Source organism: Carex rostrata, chromosome 15, assembly GCF_964058835.1.
Source record: "Carex rostrata chromosome 15, lpCarRost1.2, whole genome shotgun sequence".
In the NCBI taxonomy this organism is placed as follows: Eukaryota; Viridiplantae; Streptophyta; class Magnoliopsida; order Poales; family Cyperaceae; genus Carex; species Carex rostrata.
In genome coordinates this window covers 3,696,970-3,717,891 of record NC_135932.1, presented here as the reverse complement: position 1 = coordinate 3,717,891, position 20,922 = coordinate 3,696,970, and the positions used below count along the sequence as shown (strand labels likewise).

Here is a 20,922-nt window from a genome sequence, read left to right as displayed (position 1 = left end):
TTATAAAAATAAATTTAATCATATTTTATTTTATAATATCCAATTTCAATTTTTCAGTTCTAATTTTTATAACAAAATAACGTTGTCAAAATCGCTATTTTTTTTCTTCTTTATATCAAATAACAATTAGCTCGTTATGATTAATTCATGAGGGATCCTTTGAAATAAAAGTGGAATGAATTTTAAATTAAAATATATTTTGACGGAAATATATCTGTTATTAGATTACATAATGTGAATAATTCAGGGGGTGCATAGTCTATATTAACAATTTATTTTTCTTTTGAGAAAGATAATTCCTTTCCTTTTTTTCTAAACATACATTTGCTTCTGTTACTTATTGTAATTATTATTTTACACAATTTTCTTTTATTTTCCATAAAATGTAGTCACTTACACATTTTTCTTTTCTTTTCATGTAATGTTGTGTCATAATTCCTCCTTTTCTAGAAGATTCAAAGAGGAAGGAAAGATTGAGAGAAGATGGGGTTGAATTTTAAAAATGGACTTGCACCCGAATTTTTGAACTACTTTTTATCCAAACCAGAAAGGAACAAAAGAAGGGTTGAGCTGTAAAATTTGACCATGTGTTTGCGGTCAAATTCAAAAACATCAGTATATTACAAACGCACACACGTGCGATCGTGCGGTCGTGCGGCGGTGGGACCGTGGGAATGAAAATTGAGGTCCACCACATATCGTCTAGCATTTTGATTTTTCTTCTTTGTTTTGGAATAAGATTTTTCATAATTTTTCCCCCAAAAAGTTGGAGGCGAATTTTGATTCTTGATGAAAGGCCGACATTAATTATTGTTGCGTGTTATGTGGTCAGGAAAATTGGGATCGAGAATCGAAAAAATTATTGTAATATAATTTTAATTTATAAAAAAATAAAGTTAAATATATTATAAAAATAAATTATTTTGTCCTCTTTTTTCAGTCCTGGAAATTCTTCAATCCATGTTTTTTCCGAACTTTCGTAATTTTTCTTTTTTATCGAGTTCGATTTTTATTTTGTAATTTTTCTACGCACACTTAAACTTTAGGTATAATATATGTTATATAGTAATCTAAATAGCGCGCTATAACATCGTTATAGTGTTTTTGAACCTTAAACAGTAAGCTATGAAATAAAAGTGTATTATTTCAGCTATGACCGTGGTAATAGCGGTCCGCTATCTGCGCTACATGTTATGTGTGATAGCGCACGCTATGCTATATAGGCTTTTATATAAAGGCCCAACTAAAAATTAATTTTAACGATCAATTTTTTCAGGGTCCAGATTAATTTTGCTTTTAAATAGAAAAAGATAAATAGTTTATTGAGTTCGGCTAATATAACACCAGTGTCATATGACACTAACTTCAAAATTGATTGAATAGACTTCAAACAACTAATTCAAACCGATTTACTTTATGAGTGATGCATGTACATGCAAACATTTTATATTTTTGAGTTATTTTAGTATCAAATCAAGAGGTAAAGATATTGAAAAATAAATGTATTAAATTAACTTAAAAACTCACACATTTGACCGCTTGACTTGATACTAAATAAATTCGAAAAGTTATAAATTTTGCATGTAAACACACAACTAATGAAGTAGATTGGTTTGAACGGTTTGGATTCACTATTTGAAGTCAATTTGATAAGTTTTGGAGTTTGTGTTATATAGGCTAAAATGGCACTGATGTTATAGAAAAAAAATGACACTGATGTTATATAGGCTAAAATGACACTGATGTTATATAGGCTAAGTTTTGGAGTTGGTGCTTATTCCATGATAATTAGGTTTTTTTAATAGAAAAAAATATATAGTTTATGTCATGATGCTTAGGTTATTTTAAATGGAAAAAGATAGATAGTTTATGATATTATTAGAGATATTTTGAATAGCAATTTAAATTTTGTACTAGTTCAATATGAATATTCTAATTTCTTAATCAATTTTTTGTTACTTATTGCTTTATGAGACTTTAGATAATATTGATAATTAGTAGAAATATAAAATATTTTTTTTTAAACAAAAAACGTATTGTAGGATAGCTTCGTTATAGCTACGCAATTCACGATAGCTTTTTTTTAGCCTTTACGCTATAACGCGATAATCACTATTTAGAACCTTGATTATATATAAACACTTGCATACATAAGTATCAATATTTATATTAGAAAGAGAATTCTTTTTTTCTCATCATCGACTCATCTTTTACACATTTTTAGAGAAAAGTTTTTCCTCCATTCAATTTCGCTCATATTTCTGACGATATTTGAGGACTTTGTAAATCTAAACCTGCCAAGGGGGGAACTAGAAATTTTGAATATAGAAGGCGAATCTATAAATTGTAGTATGTGAAAAAGACAAAATAAGTGTGGTTAGTGGGAATTGATCAATTGAACCCATGACCTTACACATGCCAACTAGAACTCAAACCACGAGATTACTATCATACATTTGTTATTTTACGAGGGGGGGCTGCACTATATAAAAGTTCAAAAAACTCAAAAGTTTAATTAAATTTTAATATACATAATTAAGAATTTTAAAATCATAGCGTGGATTAGCACCCCCTGACATATACGTTTACCCGCCCCTGAAACTTGCGAAAATCTTGTACTCGATTTTCTCTTTGAAATGAGGTCCATATTGAAATACTTTCGGGTTCTATTCGCTCCACTATTTTTTCTTGTTCTTGATATACTATGTATAAAGACATAATATGCTAGATATAAATACTTGAAAGTTTAAGTATTCAGATTTAAAAGTTTAAATATAAAACTTCAAAGTGTATGTATAAATTCTTGATATGTTATATATAAATTATTGACATGCTATGTATAAATACTTGATATGTTTTGTATAAATATTTGAATTTCTTTGAATAAGGTGAAAAGTTTAAAATCAATATTTGTAAAAATATTTTACACTAATTAGTCTTATTTTTATACAAAGCATTCATGGAGAATTTCAATTCAAATCAAAGCAGAACTAACACCAGTTACCAGTTGTACAATCTTCATAAAGAGTTTATATCTCCAGCTTTTAAAAAAAAACTTAGTATGTTATATATCAATACTTGTACACACTAGTTGTAAATTTACTAGCGACCTTCTAGAGAATGGTTCTGATCAAAGTTAGTTAGAGTTAAAAAATTTGACCAGGAATTTTTTTGAAAGACTGTCATCGTATCTCTTTTATAAATTAGAAAATACAAAAGAAAAATTCAGCTAGATTTCTTTTTCACCAGTTTTATGAATATATTTTATCAATAGTCTGTTTGAAAAAAGTTTGTAAAAGCAGTCAGAAATAAAACTTATTGGTTGTCAATTAACCCATTGGATGAATGGGTAGAAAATAAAAATGAATGAACAATCTCAAAATGGATTATATAGTCCGCATGAATATTCTTATGAGCTTCATGTGACCTAACAGCCGGATTAATTTGTTATTTGAAAATTTTGAATACATATAATAATTTTTTGTATCTGCATTTGTTATATTCAGCAAATAATTACATGTATTTGTATCTATATTTTATATAATATGGATTCAAATTCAAATACAGTTAAATTAAATTTAGGGAAATGTTTTGGCCTCTCGAGCTATTATATCCGAGCGCGCTCCTCAACTAGTTTAATAAAAAAAATATTTTATGCCTAACTTTCATTTCAAGTGCTCATATCTAAGATTTTAAAGTTCTTTTAAAACTTTTAACAATGCTATTTGTAAGTATTTAAATCTCTATCTGCAAACATTTAAATTATAAATCTTGATAGTTTTAACTCCTAACTACTTTTGTCTTCAGCCAAAAAGAGAAAGATTTCTTTTACCCATTTTTTTTAATTTTTTTCTATGATAATTCTTGTCTATTTTTCTGACCACCCGTGATGAATTTTGCGAATCTAAAAATACAAACGTTTTCTATTTGATTTTATTTTTCAAATGAGATCTATTAAGAAATACTTTTGAATTATTTTCAAGTCATTTGCTTTTATTTTTTTGAAAGTAAAGCCTATGAACACTTTAAATTTTCTATCTTTTAAACCTCAGTCTACAACCATTAAACATCTGATGTCTACCATTTAAAGTACTACGTTCAAGCGTTTAAATCTTTGATGTCGATCGTATAGTATCACGCGTTTAAACCTCGGATTAAAATCAGCTGAAATCCGAGATCCATGAACAGTACCCCTAAAATTCCTGAAATTTCGAATCCAGTTGTCCAATTTTTTCTGTGCATGCATCTCAAAACAACTAGTTTTTCTGTACACGCATCTCGAAACAGTTCAACGGTTGAATTCGAAATTCTAAAAATTTTAGGGTTACTGTTGATGATCTATGATTTCAGCTGATTTGAATCCTTAAACCTCTGTCTACATTCAAACAATATGAAATATGAAATATTAATAATTGCTATGAAATAAAATAAAAACAATAAAAACACACAAAAAACAAAAGAAAAAAAGTTGCCATAAAAGCTCAAATCCGAAAAATTATTTTTAGAATTCACAGATTCAAAATATAATTTTCTGAAAAGAGAATAGGTGAATCTGGAGAACAAATCTTTGAAAAGTAGAGCTGGATCCGAAGAATTATTCTCCGAATTATATAGATTTGAAAAAAAAACTCAAAAATAGATGCAGATTTTGAAATTTTGTATTTTTTTTGGATATTAATAAAATTTTGCTAATATTTCTCTCAAATTATAATTGTTTAATACATAACATTAGTTAGCATATGAAAATATTAATATCAAATAATATAAGTATTTATACTTCATCATGTTATACAAAAATAAATAGTTCATATATTTAATATAAAGCTGCTTTTTAAATTGACAAATATAAAACTATCTACTTTGAAGAAAAGATAGGCCAATGAATTTTTTTCTTTTTTATATATATAAATTTTAAAATCAAAACAGATAAAATTGTCCAACATACTTCATCATATAATTATATAATAGTATGAAATTGCCATTATTTTTTATCCTTTGATTTAGACCAGCACAAAATAATGAGAGAGTCGGAGAGAGGGAAGGGTCAACAATTTTGACTTTAGTAGAAAGATTTATAGGAGGCTGAAAAAGAGAGATACGATGATTATTCTAAATTCTAAATCAATAATTTCTCTAATCGGTTGGTCAAATGAATCCGATTTAGACTAGCATTCCAATGACTACCTTATAAACTCACCTTTTAAGGGTCTTCAATACGACTTTTACATATTCTCAAATACACAATTATTACATAATTCACACTCAATACTACAGAAGGCACGCTCAACTTATTACAAAATGCACACTAAATAACTTATTACATAACGCGTTTCTTTACAAAATAAGATCCAATAAACCAAAATTCTTATTCATATCCTAAAAGAAACAAAATTACAAACATAATCTCGGATTTCCAAAATTTCGAAACCGCTGGCAAGCGGTATAGAAAGGGTGTCTATTTCTGTCAATGCCAACGGTTTTAGTTTTTTTTTGTAAGTATTTATTTTTCTTCGAGAGAGAATGACTCGAATTCTTTTGCATCAGTGTTTAATTGATATTTTTGCAATAAAATATCAATGCATTTGTGTTGGGATTAGTCAAGGTAAAAAACATTGTCGCGTCATGGATATTTTTGCAATAAAACATCGATACATTGTTTTCAAATTTTAAATATGCTTAACTTTTGATAGAAAACTCTAATTTGAGCGTTTGATCACAATTTGAAAAACTCGTGAAGAATGGTGTCTCGGACATAGCCCATGACATCAAACAAATTAGAATTAGAAAAAAAAAAAACGTTGTTTAGGATCTCAAAATTTCAGTTAAAGTTTGTGATTCTACGATACATTAATTATTCATCAAGAAATTGTATTTTACAATAATCAATATTTTAAAATTGAATATTAATATTATAAAAAATTACAAAGTCAACAAAAAAAAAATACACGCTTTGAAATTTTGGAAAATACGATGTTATGTTTAGAATTTCGTTTTTAGGATATTAATAAAAATTTCGGCCCAATGAAAACATCAGCTATTCAGCTCTTGAACATAAATTATATTAGGCCCACTGATACTGGACCGAATTACTAACAAGCCCATATATCATTCCTAACAGAAAATAATTTTGCTCAGGTGCCTTTCCAATTTTATTTTAATTATTTTTCTGTGCATGAAATATATAGGCAGTTAGGATCAACTATAGTTTTCCACTAATCTAATGTATGACAGCAAAAGTAAAAACAGTTTTTTTGGGAATTGATATATTATGAATTCTTTAATATTTCAAATACTGAATAATTTGACAAAATTAACAACAAAATCATATTGAACCGTGTGTTTTATGTACGTTATTTTTAGTGGCAGAGCCACATAAAATCAGAGGGACACTTATCCCTCCTTGGCCAAAAAATAATCATAATTTTCTTCTATTTATATGTTTTTTTAAAATATATAAAAATATACTTCAGATGCAAAAAAAGTTATAAATTTAAATCTCACCCTAAAATTGTTCTTCAATAAATACTTTCTTCTTTTTCCAGAAAAAAATACAAGAATATATTAATATTCAAAATAATTATAAAATTGTCTTATCATAAAATTCTGTCCCCCACTACTAAATATCTTGACTCAGCTACTTTATATTTCTTAAAATTAAAGACTCCAGGCAATCAATTATATTTGTAGCTATCATTACTGGATACATTTGTAGTTTCTGTTTTCCATAAGCACTCAAACAGGAAAATATTTAAAAAAATTAATAATCAAATATGGCTTTTGTGATCCAACCCCCACAACCCCCCATCATTTTCTCACATTCAAAATTCCAAAAGCTATCTTATCAAAATCTTTTTTGGGGCCCAAGTCACACTCCGTGCACTACGCAAGATTAATTGTTTGGGTACCCACTTCTAAAATAACATTACCATCCAATACTACTGCTAACAGTTCATTAGTGTATTTCATTTTTGCAAAATTTTAATGTCATAAATTGTCATAATTTGTTCTTTATCAATGCTTAAAAATATAAAATCGAAACAAATGACTGTTCATCTCATCGAACGATATATTGACATTAAAAAAATATATAATTTTGGAGTTCAGTAATACAAAATCAAAAGTTAAAAAAATGAAAATCAATGTGCAATGTTTTTAGCGTAAGTTAATTTTTTGTACTTGGATAACTTCAAGAGTTAAAAGTTTGTTCTAAATTCATTTTTGTCAGGAATATTCAAGAATTTTATTAGGTCTGAATTCAAATTTTGGGTAATATTGTGGACTTGTAGCTAATTTTACTAGGAGAAACTTCACAAAAGAAACTACTAAAGTGAGTAAGGTATTAATTTTAGTTGTTGTAAGGGTATGCAAACATTATGGGGAAAAAAATAGAAGAGTAAAAAATATAAAGAAAAGAAGGGAAGTTGAATGAATGATGAATTGATAAACAAAAGAAAAGAACAGTAGAAACACCAACTCAAAAGAGAAGCAAAAGGAATTAGATTTTAAAAAGTTTGTTTAATAAATCATTAAACAAGACACTTTACATCTATCCACCATTAAGCCCAAACAAAAGTGAATTCGTATCCCCTCAGGTTACCTGACTGGGTAGAATTGAATCGGACGGTCTGAAAATGGAAATTTTAACTTGGCACGCATATCAAAGCACAAATAATACTGCCCCTACTGCTATCCCGATCACCCACAGATTGAAATTAAATCTGCACCGTATATTTCAATTGTGTTGAGTCAAGTACCTGGGAGGATACGGATCCAACAAAAGTTCCCATATCCTTCTCCTACCAAATCGAAAACTATCCCCCCACCTTCGCCGAACGCCATTTCTTTAATCGCAATCGCAAATCTCTGCTCTTGTAAAGGAAGACGCCATGTGGGGTACTCTCTCTCTCTCTATCATCATCCCTACAACCTCTCTTGTGTGTTCCCACACACACATACACAGAGAGAGAAAAAGACCGTCTCTCTGTCATACCTTTAGAGAGAGAGAGATAGAGAGAGGCAAGGGTTTTGGGTGAGGAAGAAAAATGGCTAAAGAAACAGAGTACTACGATATCTTAGGCGTTGTCTCAACGGCATCAGAAGAGGAAATCAGAAAGGCGTACTATCTCAAGGTATGGCTATGATCCTTAAAAAAATGTTTATGCTATGAAAAATATTCCTTTTCCTGGTCATAGGGATATTCTGGGTATTTATAGATTAGTTCATAGCTCCAATTTTCTCTTTTTTGAGGTAATTCTATTTGGCATGTTAAATGGGGTCCACTATTGCTTGCTCAAGCCTGAAAATTTGCCAAAAATAATATGAACAATTACAGAAGTTCATGCTCAATTGGTTAAATATAGAAATCACTTTCGGTTATAATTATGCGTAGACAGTTTCTAATTACAATAAGCTATCCTTTTGAGCTAGGTTAGATAATAGAACATGCCACAATTGCATTTTTGGAATTAGAATAAAAGTAATATTCTTTTGTTGGTTAGGCAAGACAAGTTCATCCTGATAAAAACCCGAATGATCCCCAAGCAGCTGAGAGATTTCAGGTACTGGGAGAAGCATATCAGGTCTTGAGTGACCCGGTACAGAGAAAGGCTTATGATGGCTTTGGTAAAAATTGCATATCTAGGTAAAATTCTATCTTTTTTTTGCATGCTAATTTTTTGAAGTAGCAATTCGAGTACTGTGCCATCGCCTATGCATGAACTGACCATTTATACAGGTCCAATTTGGCACCTGGCATAGTAGTACCTTGGTTTCAAACAAGAATTGTATTGATTGGTAGATAGAATTGCATCAGGTGTGGTACCAGTATAGTTGGTATGAATCAACTTATTTTTTACGACTCAATTGCTGGACCAGGAAGTAAAATTTTATCTATTACTCAATTGAGCTGATAACATAATTGATATAATGTATATCTAGGGAGAATATGTTGGATGGAGCAGTGGTATTTACACTTCTATTTGGAAGTGACCTTTTTGAAGATTATATTGGCAATTTGGCAATGGCTGTCATGGCTTCCTCTGATATGGCAAGCGATTCTGACAATTCTGAAAAGCTACAAGACAGGCTAAAGGTACTAATCTGATTTAAATATAATAATTATCTTTGCGTGTTATTATTTTTCTCATATTTACAAAAGGGTTTTAAGCTCCCTGTAAACACAATAACTCTCTTATTGTTCAAATAGTTCTTAACCTTTTAGGATATCATTATAAAGTGAAACATCTTGTAAACATTAAATTAGTGGAGTACCCTTTTATGTGGAAGTGAAAGGAAGAAATTTTCAATATCAAATTTATTGTCAGATTTTGAGTCTAATTTATTAACCAATTCTGCAGTAAAATATGATATTTTGCAACTATAATTGTGTTTTCATCGGGATCTTTAATTTGTCTACCCATTATGTTCATAAAAAATCTTCTTAATTAACAAGAGAAGCAAGAAAAGAGTTTCTTTACCCCCTTATAACAATTAAGATAAGTTAAGAAGGGTTATGGATATTTTGAGAGTTGCTTACCTTTTCCTTGTATAGTTTTAATTTGTTTAATTATTATTAAGGTTGTACAAAGAGAAAGGGAAGAAAAACTAGCGAGATTTTTAAGAGAATTTCTTAACCAATTTGTGCGTGGTGACAAGGAAGGGTTTATTAATCGTGCTGAAGCTGAAGCAAGGCGACTTTCTAATACTGGTAGATTCATTTAATTTCAATTTGATGTTGATGTAATTATTTGTCATCCATTTCATATTAATATAAGAATTAACTTTTTTCCGGATACTTTTTTTTGTTCATATACTTTTTCATAGCATCTGGCCTTGATATTTTGCGAACCATTGGGTATGTCTATTCAAGACAATCTGCAAAAGAACTTGGAAAAAAGGCGATGTACCTAGGCGTGCCATTTCTAGCCGAGTGGGTAAGAAACAAGGGGCACCATTGGAAATCTCAAATAACAGCAGCTAAAGGTATATACATTAATGTGTTTTTCAGCCTTTCAACACTATATCGTCAAGTTATTAACAAAATAAATTACATTTCTTTTAGGCGCATTGCAATTGCTGCAGTTGCAAGAAGACGTGTGTAGACAAACAAACAAAGAAGGCAGTGGTTTGGAAAGAGAAGTTGATTTACAAATGCGAATGAATAAAGAGTTGATGATGAACTCTCTGTGGAAGCTTAATGTCGTAGATATTGAGGTTACTCTTCTCCATGTGTGCCAAATGGTATGACATTGTATTTTCTGTTTTTTTTTAATTGGCGCCTTGTGTTAATTTATAATAGTTGTTTTTTAACTTTATTATGACAACTTAAATATTAATATGAAAAAAATGTGCACTGTGCGAACCATGCTTTTTTTGGTATCTTAGTTATCTTTGTCTTGATATCAGTATTCCCTGAATTTGTTGATAGGTCTTGCAAGAGAGCAACGTGAAGAGAGAGGATTTGAAGGCGCGTGCTTTAGCTTTGAAAATTCTAGGGAATATATTTCAGGTATGGTACAACTGAACACTGGGACATATATATACAAATAGTGTTGATTTGGAGGTGGTATGTAAAAGATTGTTTTTCTTTGGCAGAGGGAAAAGCAGGCACTGCCAGGTGGAACATCGAAGCAGAGCATTCTAGAAGATGACAATGATACCAGTTCTGATACCAGTTCAGAGGATGAGGCACCTCGCAATCTGTCTTATCGAACCCCTCATTATACTCAGGCATGTAATATTAAGTTAAAAACAATAAATCTTAACTGCAACCTTGTTTGTTGTAATGTATAACTGTTAAAAGCAAATACCAAAATTTGAATTTATAATTGCTACCCTGTTTGTTGTAATTCTTACTGAAAATGTACTATTTTAAGATCTTATTTTTATTTCAAGTTCACAAATAATTATTTCCTCAAAATCAGACAGTACTAATACTTTTGTTGCATGATGCAGGGAATTGGAAGACTGTTTAGATGCCTCTGCAACCCAGCCTATGATGTAGATGATGATTTTGAACCTCCTCAAACCCAAAAGAAACCTTGAAATTTATATTTGTATTCCAAAGCTATCTCCTCTGTAGATTGTTCTTTACCATAATGGTCTCTACTTGCATTTTTCCAATTAACCCTTCCCTCGAGATGTCAATGTAACTGATTTGTTTGTTGATGTATAATAGATCATCATACCATATTACCATCTTTGTTTACTGTTGTTATTTTATATATAAATGTGAAATAGTGTTTATCGATTCTTTTTCTTGCACATTTATTCTTTAGTTTACTTCTTTTATTAAGGCCTAACAATGATTGCAAGAGTCTTAACTTCGGCATGGAAGCATGAGAAACTATGACTCGATTTTCCTTTTAACATTTGGTTTTCTACACAATAGAAATGATCTATGGCAATATAAAAAAAATTTGAGGGACTCAATATGCAAGGTAGCAAAAACAGTTAATAATGATGTTTCATGTCTTACAATTAGTGACATGATGCTTCACAGCCTGGAACTGGCACACTTATTGAATGTCAATTTACAATTTTGACCCTTCCAGACTCAGCTTATTTTCAGAATTTACACCATATTGCTTCCACTTAGGATCTTTCCAAAGAAACCCCCGAAAGAGAAGAAGTTGTTCTTGGCTAAACCGGTACTGGCAGCCTGCTCTTGCGCAACCTTACTAGGTGTTGCAGTGTTAGATGGCACATTTTTCACATTGAGCATGATGGTTTGACCGATTTCCTTTCGTACTGCATCGATAGTAGTCGGGTTCACGGCTTTGCCTGATGGGTCCCGCACATAAAACACATTCATGGCTTGTTCTCCCACTGTCGCCACGTCAGCTCTAGTGACAGTCAGACCATGCTCACGCAAGACCCGAGTAACGTCAGAGAGCAGCCCAACTCTGTCCCTACCACATAGCTCCAGACTGAATCCCTATTTTAGTTGGAGAACACAACAAAAAATCAGAATGAATTAATTACACAAACTACACAAACTACACACGGCTCAGTATAATTTCTTTCTGACTTGGACACAAATTTTGGGTTTTTTTTACACCTGGTCAGGTTGATTTGCTGGTGATGACAGGTTTTGTAATTTTAACTTCAAAGTCATTTATATTTTAATTTAACATCGCAGTTACCTCAGATACTCGTCTAAGAATAGCGGCTTCAAGACACTTGATGACCTTTTCAACCTCATCTTTTGAGTCGAGCGTTCCCCCATCCATTCTTCTTATATACAGCTCCTGATATATGTATATACAAAGTCATAAAAACAAGATAACATGTATAATCAACATCACAAGTACAATTATATTAGATATCCTTTCTAAACCTACCTGTAAGCCATAGCGGCCATCAGATGTAACGGAGGCATGAAACACCACAAATTGCATATCTGTCAGTGTACAAACTATATCGAAAAGCAGCTTTGGCCGGTCTCTGCACTTCACATTCACCACAGAATATGCCTTCTCTGCACATCTTTCAATTGTCACTATCGGTTTTAAATCAACCGCCTCACTGGGGCCCACAGTAGCATCAGTGTCAATGTCCACGTCAGCAAGCATCAATTGGTGCAGCCGCCTATCCACTGGTGTGGACCCCATTGAGAAGTTGGTGTGTGCTCCCCTGAAAGTTAGGATTTGTAATTGTTGGTATAACATTCGCATATTAAAAAAGATATACTGTACCAACCCGTTCATAAAGCATAAGTACTTGCCTGGAATCACCCCCATGTGCTTTTAACAAATTCTTGAGCTGTTCCTCGATCTTCTCCAAGCGGGTTGGGTCATCAACTGCCTTACCAGAAACCACGTCATTAACATACACCACGCAACCAATCCGCATACTGTGGGTCCACACCTCAGCCGCTATGACATTACATTCCGAATCCTTTAACACAGCAAATATATCTGAGAGTAGGCCCGGTCTGTCAGTGCCTGTTAGCTCTATTGCAGTGTGGTCACCTATGAAGTGCATCCCAACTGATTTTAGAGGTGATGTATTGCGTTTCACGCCTATTATGTTGCTATCTGGTCCCAGAGCCTGACACAATCCCACAATTGACAATCAATTTGTTGTCTAATTACAGTTCAAAATTCATGAAAACTTTGCAAAATAGCCCCTTATGGTTTTAGTATTGGGCTAAATTCCTTCATAGTTTGAAAGTTTCATTAAAGGATCATAATCATAAATTAAACTCTAGCAGCCCTGAGAGATGAGTACTTGGTTCTTGCAAAAGTTACCGAGTCTTAATCGACAATTTTTTTAAATGCTTTATCTAACAAAGTAATAATCAATCAACAAAGAACAAGTCAATATGGTATCGTAACTATTTCAGCAACTACAAATAAAGTACTTGCATTATATTCTTTCTGGCAGTTAAATACCACTCCAGTAATCTTAATCTATTTACTTAATATGATTTTATAAAATGTAAGATGCAGGGACTAATTTTGAGTTTCATCTAGCAGATTTTGCAAATATTGAACAAAAGTAGTTTTTTTTGGATTTTTTTCTCAAATTTCTGCAATGCCATAGGTGCCTACCTTCTCTATGTAATCTATGGTTGTCTTATCAGTCACTTTGCGGCCGCTTGGATCAGTTACATGAAAAACTGCATTTAAAAAAAGAAGAAGAATGATCATAAGTAATTAGATAAGGTACCAAGTACAAATTAGTTAGTAATACAGTAAAATTAGTTAATTACCATCCATAAACCATCCTCCATCAGAAGTGATGTAAGCTTTAGAAATGGTTAAGTCTAGGTCACTGAGCACTTGTACCACTTCCAGCAGTATACCTGTCTTGTTCATACTATCCACCTAAAATGAAAAAAAAGAGCAAGTTATTATGGATTTATATTCTGCAAGATGTATAGAAAAGTAGGCAAACTGTAGAAGGGCACATCACCTTAACAAGAGTACAGTCACCACAAGTCAAGTTATCTATGCATACCCTGCATAATCAATTCAGATACAAAAATATTAGACTAAACTAGTTCTCTGGAGCGCACTTGCATGAGAGAGAGCCTTGGCAGCCACTGCCAAGCTTTTCAAAAAGAGAGAGAGACCTTGGAGGGTTGATTCTCTGATTGAAGTTTTCATACTCTGGATCAAAGTATGGACGCATTTTTGGGATATCTTGTTGTCTGCAACAGCAAAAGAAAATTATTTATCTCCAAATTAAGACATAGCCATACCTAAAAATGAGAATGTACCAACCTATATATTGACATTGTCTGTGTAATTTGACATTTTCAATAGTTAGTATGTCAAAAATGAAAACTATTTTGTTTTTTTGTTTTTTTGCTTTGTTGGGAAATACCATGTACATCTGTACTCGGTATATTTTCTCATTTATGACGAACAGAGCAAGTTGAATTATAAATCAATTTAGACACCAGATATGCATAAAATTGCGTGAAGAGATAAACATCCTATACGCACGATATTGAATAGTCAGATAGAACTTAAAACTAAAGGAATTGATTTATTCAAATCAAATTAATCATATATATATATATAGAGAGAGAGAGACGGGTTTTGTTTGTGTTTCTTTGACCTCCTATTACAATTAATAATAATATTATTATTCGACCTTATATATGTTAGTGGTCCTTGACCTCCTAAATAGTCTTATGCAATTAATCTTTTATAAAGTTATTATATTCAACATTAATTAGCATAACAGATTAGTTGATACAAGGAATCTAACATGGGACCCAGTTCAGTAGAAGGCAAAATTATACACGTCAACATCTCTTTAATAAGTAATTAGGCCATGTATTTTAAAAAGAGATGTTATTTCCCTTTATAAAAGATTACCAATAAAATGGTAAAAGCACAGAAGGGAATCTGGAAGCCACGTCAGAAAGAACCAAGTATCTCATATTTTATTCTAGTGCTTCATCTTCCATTTCTTTATTCCCGCCATTAAATAAGTGGCAAGATAAATTAATGGTATACAAACAAAACTGGCCCTTCGGCAATCCATTTTGCAAGGGCAAAATCGTAACTAAACTGAAAAGGGAAATCCGGAGCACTAGATCAATAGAGGTCGACGCAGCACGCATTTGTCTTTTACATTTAAAAAAAATACTTACTTTAAGCCAACGGTGAAAATCCTGTTTGGTCACGGAGTCAAAATTAATAGGATTAAATTAATTACTTAGCCAACGGTGAAAATCCTTTTGACTTTATGTAATTGACAAACATGTGGTGATTTGTATGGATATGATCCAGGTGTAACCAACTTTTGAGAGACGAATAAAACCAAAACAACCTGACGCCGCGTCCGCATAAGATCTGGCAAACATTGTCCCATCTCCTTCGCTTTCTCGCAGCCTCCAAAGAAGTGGGATTTTGTACAGATATCCTTGTAAAACTGTACTATAACATTTCACATGATTTCTCACCAGAAAGGCAAAAGGCGGTTCATTAATAAACACCTTTTGTTAGATATTTCCAAACAAAATTCATCCTATTGTTGTTGTAACCCTTTATTTTCTATTAAAAAGAAAGGAAAAGAGAGAGCGTTGTCTAATTGTGTAACCGTTTGCTTGTAACTCATACAGCTGTCAAAGCATGAATCCCAATATCCCATACGTAAAAGAGTGTTAATAGTTACTTAATACAGGGGTACACGTGCAAAAGGAACACGAACGCTGCTTGTGTGCGGGCAAAGAAACTGGAGTTAGGCTAATATGACATTGGTGTTATTTCAAACTAAATAACACCGCATCGTAAACCGTTAGATCTGCTTTAATATTCGTACAATCTGCTTTTACTGTTCAAGCACTTTATTTTGTACGAATATTAAAGTAGAGCTAACGGTTTACGATGTGGTGTTATTTAATTTGAAATAACACCAATGTCATAGCCTAACTCAAGAAACTGACATCTCTGATTGGAATTATACGTACAGTACGAAACAGACAAAGTACGACAGCTCAAACCCGATGGGATAAGCACGGCCGTCAAATTTTAATCTAACGGGCCACGATTAGTTCGGCCTATTTAAGTAAAAAAGGAATAATGCACCCGGAGTAAATCCGTCGACACTACACCGCTCTCTCGAAAAATTGGGATTGAAGTCGACCATTGATATACAGTTAATTTGTAGACTATTAGGTTGATTATGTGGTTATATTCAAACGGTAATATGACAATACGTATTTCTAAATTCTAATAGGGGTTTATCTACATAAAAACCATGTTATGCACCGTCGTTCCATTTAAAGTTTTTTGAAGGTTTTAGTGAAGGTTTTTGGATTTTACGGTCTTTCAGCTATAAATCCTAGAGAGGAGGGGACATAAGGAAAATTTTACCTTTAGAACACCTCAGAAAATTCCTTAAAAAGACGGAAATTTCGAAGAAAGCGAATCTGGCTAGACGAAATTTCTCAACTCACTAACTAGTTTCAACGCAAAATTGCTCAGAAATAATCAAACTCATAGCAAGAATCAATTATAAAGTTCCAAATCAATCCGAACTCAAACAAAAGAAAAAGAAAAAAAGAAAGAGAAGAAAGAAGAAGTTACAATTCTAACCTCTTTCTGAATTGAGTCGTTACTCTGTTGCTCCTCACTCTTCTTCTTGATTGTGAGCTTGATTAAGAAACCTAGCACTCGCGGTTGTTATTGGAGAGAGATGGAGATCAGATGGGACTGAGAGGAAAAGACAAAGAGAGTACTTTGTATATAGAAGAGAAGAGAGGAATATATATTAAATTAGATGAGCATCAGAGAGAGCATAGAGAAAAAAGTAAGAGACGAAGAGGAGAAGAGATGGTTTAAGAGAGGGAGAGGGAGGAGAGACGGAGAAAGATATAGGGAATCTTTTTTAGAGGTTGGTTAGGGGCAGCACTTGATTTACCTCTTAAATAAATTCATCCACTGGCCAGGGACTGGACTGGGTCCCGGAGGGAGAAGAGAAACAAGGCAACAAACAAACAAAACCTTCTACTCTCCTCGTGGGGTTTTTATACTGGTCTTCCAGACTTGGTTTGATACACGGCTTTTACCAAATGCACCTTTAATAGTGACTGGTATTATATATATTCTACTCTGTTCACATCTTTTTTGATGACATTGAATTACACCCTACATTTTTAAAATTTTCAAAATTCAAATAATCTATCCAAACTGTTTAATATGATGAATATATTAGAATGTGTTTGTAGATCAAATTTTATATTTTTTTGAATTTTTTTACTATTTATTAAGTATTTTACAAAATCATTGTTTTCAGATCATTGAATTTATTAAGTATTGTACCCATCTTAATAAATAGTAAAAAAATAAAAAAAATGTAAAATTTGATCTGCAGACACAGTTTAATCTATCCATCACGTTGAACAATTTAGTTCTATTGTTTGTACTTTAAAAATATAGATTGTAATTCGGTATCATAAAAAAAATGTAAGTAAATCACTCCTCAACAAATATTTTAAATCGACCTACTGCTGTAGGCACTTCTAATATTTATATTTGAGTTGAGATGATCAGTAAGGGTGAGTTAATTAATTTGATGATGTTGAAATATTTTTCAAATTAAGTCAATAGAAAATCTAAAATAAAAGGAGTTATATATAGGCATATTGTTTGGCTAAAAAATTCATTGTGTATCAAATTTCTTGCAATTTGGTATCCTTTCCTATAATTCTACGAAATAATGCTAAGTGTTAAATCATTGTAAAGTTCATGTTATTTGATAAATTGTATAGAAGATACTCTACATTTCAAAATTTCAAAATTTCAAATGTGAATCTGGCTAGTATGACAACAATATTATTTCAGTATATATAAGATCTACTTAAAACCTATTGAATCATTTTCAAATGGTGAATTCAAACTGTTCAAATCGATCTACTTCATTAGTTGTGTGTTTACATGCAAAATTTATAAATTTTTGAATTTATTTAGTATCAAGGTCAAGTGGTCAAATGTGAGAGTTTTTAAGTTGATTTTAACGCATTCATTTTTCAACATTTTTAACCCTTTGATTTGATACTAAAACAACTCGAAAAAAGTAATAATTTTGCATGTAAACGTATCACTCATAAAGTAAAACGGTTTGGATGGTTTGAATTAGTCATTTGAAGTCTATCCAATAAGTTTTGGAGCTGGTGTCATATGCACCGATATCAAACTAGCCAGACTCTTTAAAAAAAAATTTAAATTATTGTTGAAACTGTCAATATCTCCGTCCCTTATATTTTTAACACTCTTATAATGTACATTTTAATCGTGCAATAATAGAGCAATTGAGATTAGTAGATGAGAATAGAAAAAAAAATAGTGATTTTTGGATTATTATGAAAATTGTGTAATGTGGTGCTATTCGGATTGTAGAAAATTGTGTTTGTAACTTCTCTTGCGAGCGAGAAAACATAGAGCTCAAAAATAGAAAAGATAGATAAGTGAGATTTCAAACGAATTGTCAAGACATGGATATAGCAGAAGCAACATCAACTTTGACAGATCTAGATGTGTTGACAAAAATCCAAGAAAAAAATATTTTATTCTCTCTCTTCACACACATAAATAATTGATATTCCATATGACACATAAAACAACAAATTAGAATCCAACACAAGAAACAACATACTAGTAAAAATAATAGTTATTCTGAATAGCAAATTTTTTATTTAGACATACATTGCTACTCTCGAAACAATGCTATTCTCCAGCAATCCAAACATATATACTGATTTAAGAGGTATGTATTTACACGTTGATTGTATGTCTAAGTCGAAATATTTAATAATTGAATAATTCAATAATATTCCAATCAATGAAATGACAAAAATAACACAAATAATGGAAGAGACCTAGTTCTAGTTTGGTAAAAAGATAAAGTGATAATACTTATCACATTATCACATAAAAAAAGTTATCCAATTATCCATTCGCTTTTCTCCTCCTCTAAACATGGCTTAAAAAATCAAGAAAAAAACAAAAAAGAAAGATCAGACGGTGTATATTATAATGTACTTAATATCATGATAGTTTCTATATATCTGTGATAGTGACAGATAGTGGTAGATATATGCAATGTTTTATAAGAAAAATAAATGATTTTTGAAGCTTAAATACCAATAGTATTTATTAAGTGATCGGCACAGAATTATTAATAGTCCCCTGTTAATCAAGCATTGAAGTTTGAGTAAAGCTAGCGTGTGACATGCTCACCAAGAAAGTTTGGTGAGCATAACTCCAAAAGTATATCGGATCGATGTCAAATGTCAAATCCAAACCGTTGAAATCCATGTACTTCATGAGTGATGCATATATATGCAAAATTTTGAAAGTTTCGAGTTTATTTGCTACACGGTCAAGTGGTCAAATAAATGAACATTTTATTATAAGTTATTTTATATATTCAATTTTTATTATTTCTTTGACCACTTGACCGTGTAGCAAATAAACTCGAAACTTTCAAAATTTTGCATGTATATGCATCACTCATGAAGTACATGGATTTCAACGGTTTGGATTTGACATTTGACGTCGATCCGATATACTTTTGGAGTTATGCTCACCAAACTTTCTTAGTGAGCATGTCACACGCTAGCTTTACTCTTGAAGTTTTATGGAATAGGCTCAGTCAAACATAAAATTAGTAATATCCTGACGGGAATATTCGAAAAAATCTATTAAAGTTTTGGAGATGATTATCAAATCCATAGAAAAATTGGAAATTCTATTATTTAATTAGACCTTATTCAAGGCACTACATATAACAATCATATATAACCCAACTCACTGGACATGATTGTTACAACCCAACTTCTATACAAATTGAATTTTATCATGTTTCCGTCATATTTCACATTATAACAATAAAATATTAAGTTTACAGAATTCAATCATGTGTGATGGTTCATGATCAGAGTGTCATAAATGTGGTTATTTTATATTTTTAGTTTTTTTTTTTTGTCATTTGGTAATATGTGTTGATGCATTATATTAGTGGTATAATAGGTTCCTTAATTCTTTTCTTTATCTGATATATAAGACTCAAATTTGAAAAAAAAAATATAGATTTTGTCTTTTATTGAAACTTTGATGTTTAATTACAATTAATGATTGGTTTGAATTTCAATAAGATTACATTGCAGTATTCTGACCATCATTAAAACAATGATTGGTTTGACCGTCAATAAGATTTTAGAGTACTGCAATATTGGTATTAATGCTGGCGAGTCATTCTCAAATTAAATGATGCTGTAAGAGCAAAGTTAGGTGGAATGTGTTCGAGAGAGTTTGACGAGTACAACTCCAAAAGTATATTGAATCGGTTTCAAATAACAAATTCAAATAATTAAGATTCATTTACTTCGTGAGTGATCCATGTATAAAAGTTTGTAAGTTTCGAATTCATTTGCTATAAGATCAAGCGGTCAAAGAAAATTAATAAATATTTTATAAGTTGTTTTATATATTTATTTTTCATTATTTATTTGACTGCTTGACCTTGTAGCAAATGAATTTGAAACTTTCAAAATTTGCATGTATATGCATCACTCACGAAGTACATGAATTTCAACGGTTTGAATTTGTCGTTTGAAGCCGATATACTTTTGGAGTTGTGCTTATTAAACTTTCTTGGTGAGTACATCACACCCTAGCTAGCTTTCCATAACTAAAATCAAGAAAGCCAATTCTGACTCCAAAGAGATGAACAAAGTGGCACTTAGCAGAGAAAAAATAAATATCCAATTTAAACGAGCAACAACAGAGGGTAGAGAAAGAGATGTGAGGTTGAAGCCTATGGAGATAGCGGCAATACAAATTGTTTTACTGTCTGCTGTAGCTAGCGACAATACAAATTGCTTTACTATTTACCTTGATAATTTGTTCAAAAAATACAAATTGCCTATGAAACAGATATTTTTGCCTTTTTTTTTTCAAA

General features: G+C 31.4%; 2 protein-coding genes across 4 annotated transcripts; one reads left to right on the top strand and one right to left on the bottom strand.

The window, feature by feature from the left end:
• Positions 1-7,830: 7,830 nt before the first annotated feature.
• On the top strand, positions 7,831-11,248 carry LOC144566084 (DNAJ heat shock N-terminal domain-containing protein). The gene is made up of 9 exons (XM_078315952.1): positions 7,831-8,129; positions 8,499-8,641; positions 8,938-9,091; positions 9,577-9,706; positions 9,823-9,981; positions 10,061-10,239; positions 10,427-10,507; positions 10,594-10,728; positions 10,954-11,248. Exons 1-9 carry the CDS (start codon positions 8,043-8,045, stop codon positions 11,041-11,043), a joined length of 1,158 nt encoding a protein of 385 aa, XP_078172078.1. The 5' UTR covers positions 7,831-8,042; the 3' UTR covers positions 11,044-11,248.
• A 184-nt stretch (positions 11,249-11,432) lies between these two features.
• On the bottom strand, positions 11,433-16,965 carry ACR3 (ACT domain repeat 3). Of its 3 annotated transcripts, none has more exons than XM_078315950.1 (9): positions 16,557-16,965; positions 14,078-14,155; positions 13,918-13,963; positions 13,715-13,829; positions 13,554-13,621; positions 12,725-13,050; positions 12,342-12,633; positions 12,144-12,248; positions 11,433-11,935 (listed from the first exon to the last, which is right to left on the bottom strand). In XM_078315950.1, exons 2-9 carry the CDS (start codon positions 14,134-14,136, stop codon positions 11,573-11,575), a joined length of 1,374 nt encoding a protein of 457 aa, XP_078172076.1. In that variant the 5' UTR covers positions 14,137-14,155; positions 16,557-16,965; the 3' UTR covers positions 11,433-11,572. The 3 variants fall into 3 exon arrangements, with proteins under 3 accessions (XP_078172076.1, XP_078172077.1, XP_078172075.1); XM_078315951.1 differs by lacking the exon at positions 16,557-16,965 and adding an exon at positions 14,832-14,881; XM_078315949.1 differs by lacking the exon at positions 16,557-16,965 and adding an exon at positions 14,229-14,257.
• Between the last annotated feature and the right edge of the window lie 3,957 nt (positions 16,966-20,922).

What these genes read in the sequence shown, in the direction of transcription:
- LOC144566084 (XM_078315952.1), top strand. Translation starts at nt 8,043, where the DNA reads ATGGCTAAAGAAACAGAGTACTACGATATCTTAGGCGTTGTCTCAACG. An exon ending in AGCTACAAGACAGGCTAAAG is followed by an intron (nt 9,092 to 9,576) that starts GTACTAATCTGA and finishes ATTATTATTAAG; the next exon opens with GTTGTACAAAGAGAAAGGGA. An exon ending in TCAAATAACAGCAGCTAAAG is followed by an intron (nt 9,982 to 10,060) that starts GTATATACATTA and finishes CATTTCTTTTAG; the next exon opens with GCGCATTGCAATTGCTGCAG.
- ACR3 (XM_078315949.1), bottom strand. An exon ending in GCACATGGGGGTGATTCCAG is followed by an intron (nt 12,634 to 12,724) that starts GCAAGTACTTAT and finishes CCTAACTTTCAG; the next exon opens with GGGAGCACACACCAACTTCT. An exon ending in ATGGCCGCTATGGCTTACAG is followed by an intron (nt 12,249 to 12,341) that starts GTAGGTTTAGAA and finishes TACATATATCAG; the next exon opens with GAGCTGTATATAAGAAGAAT.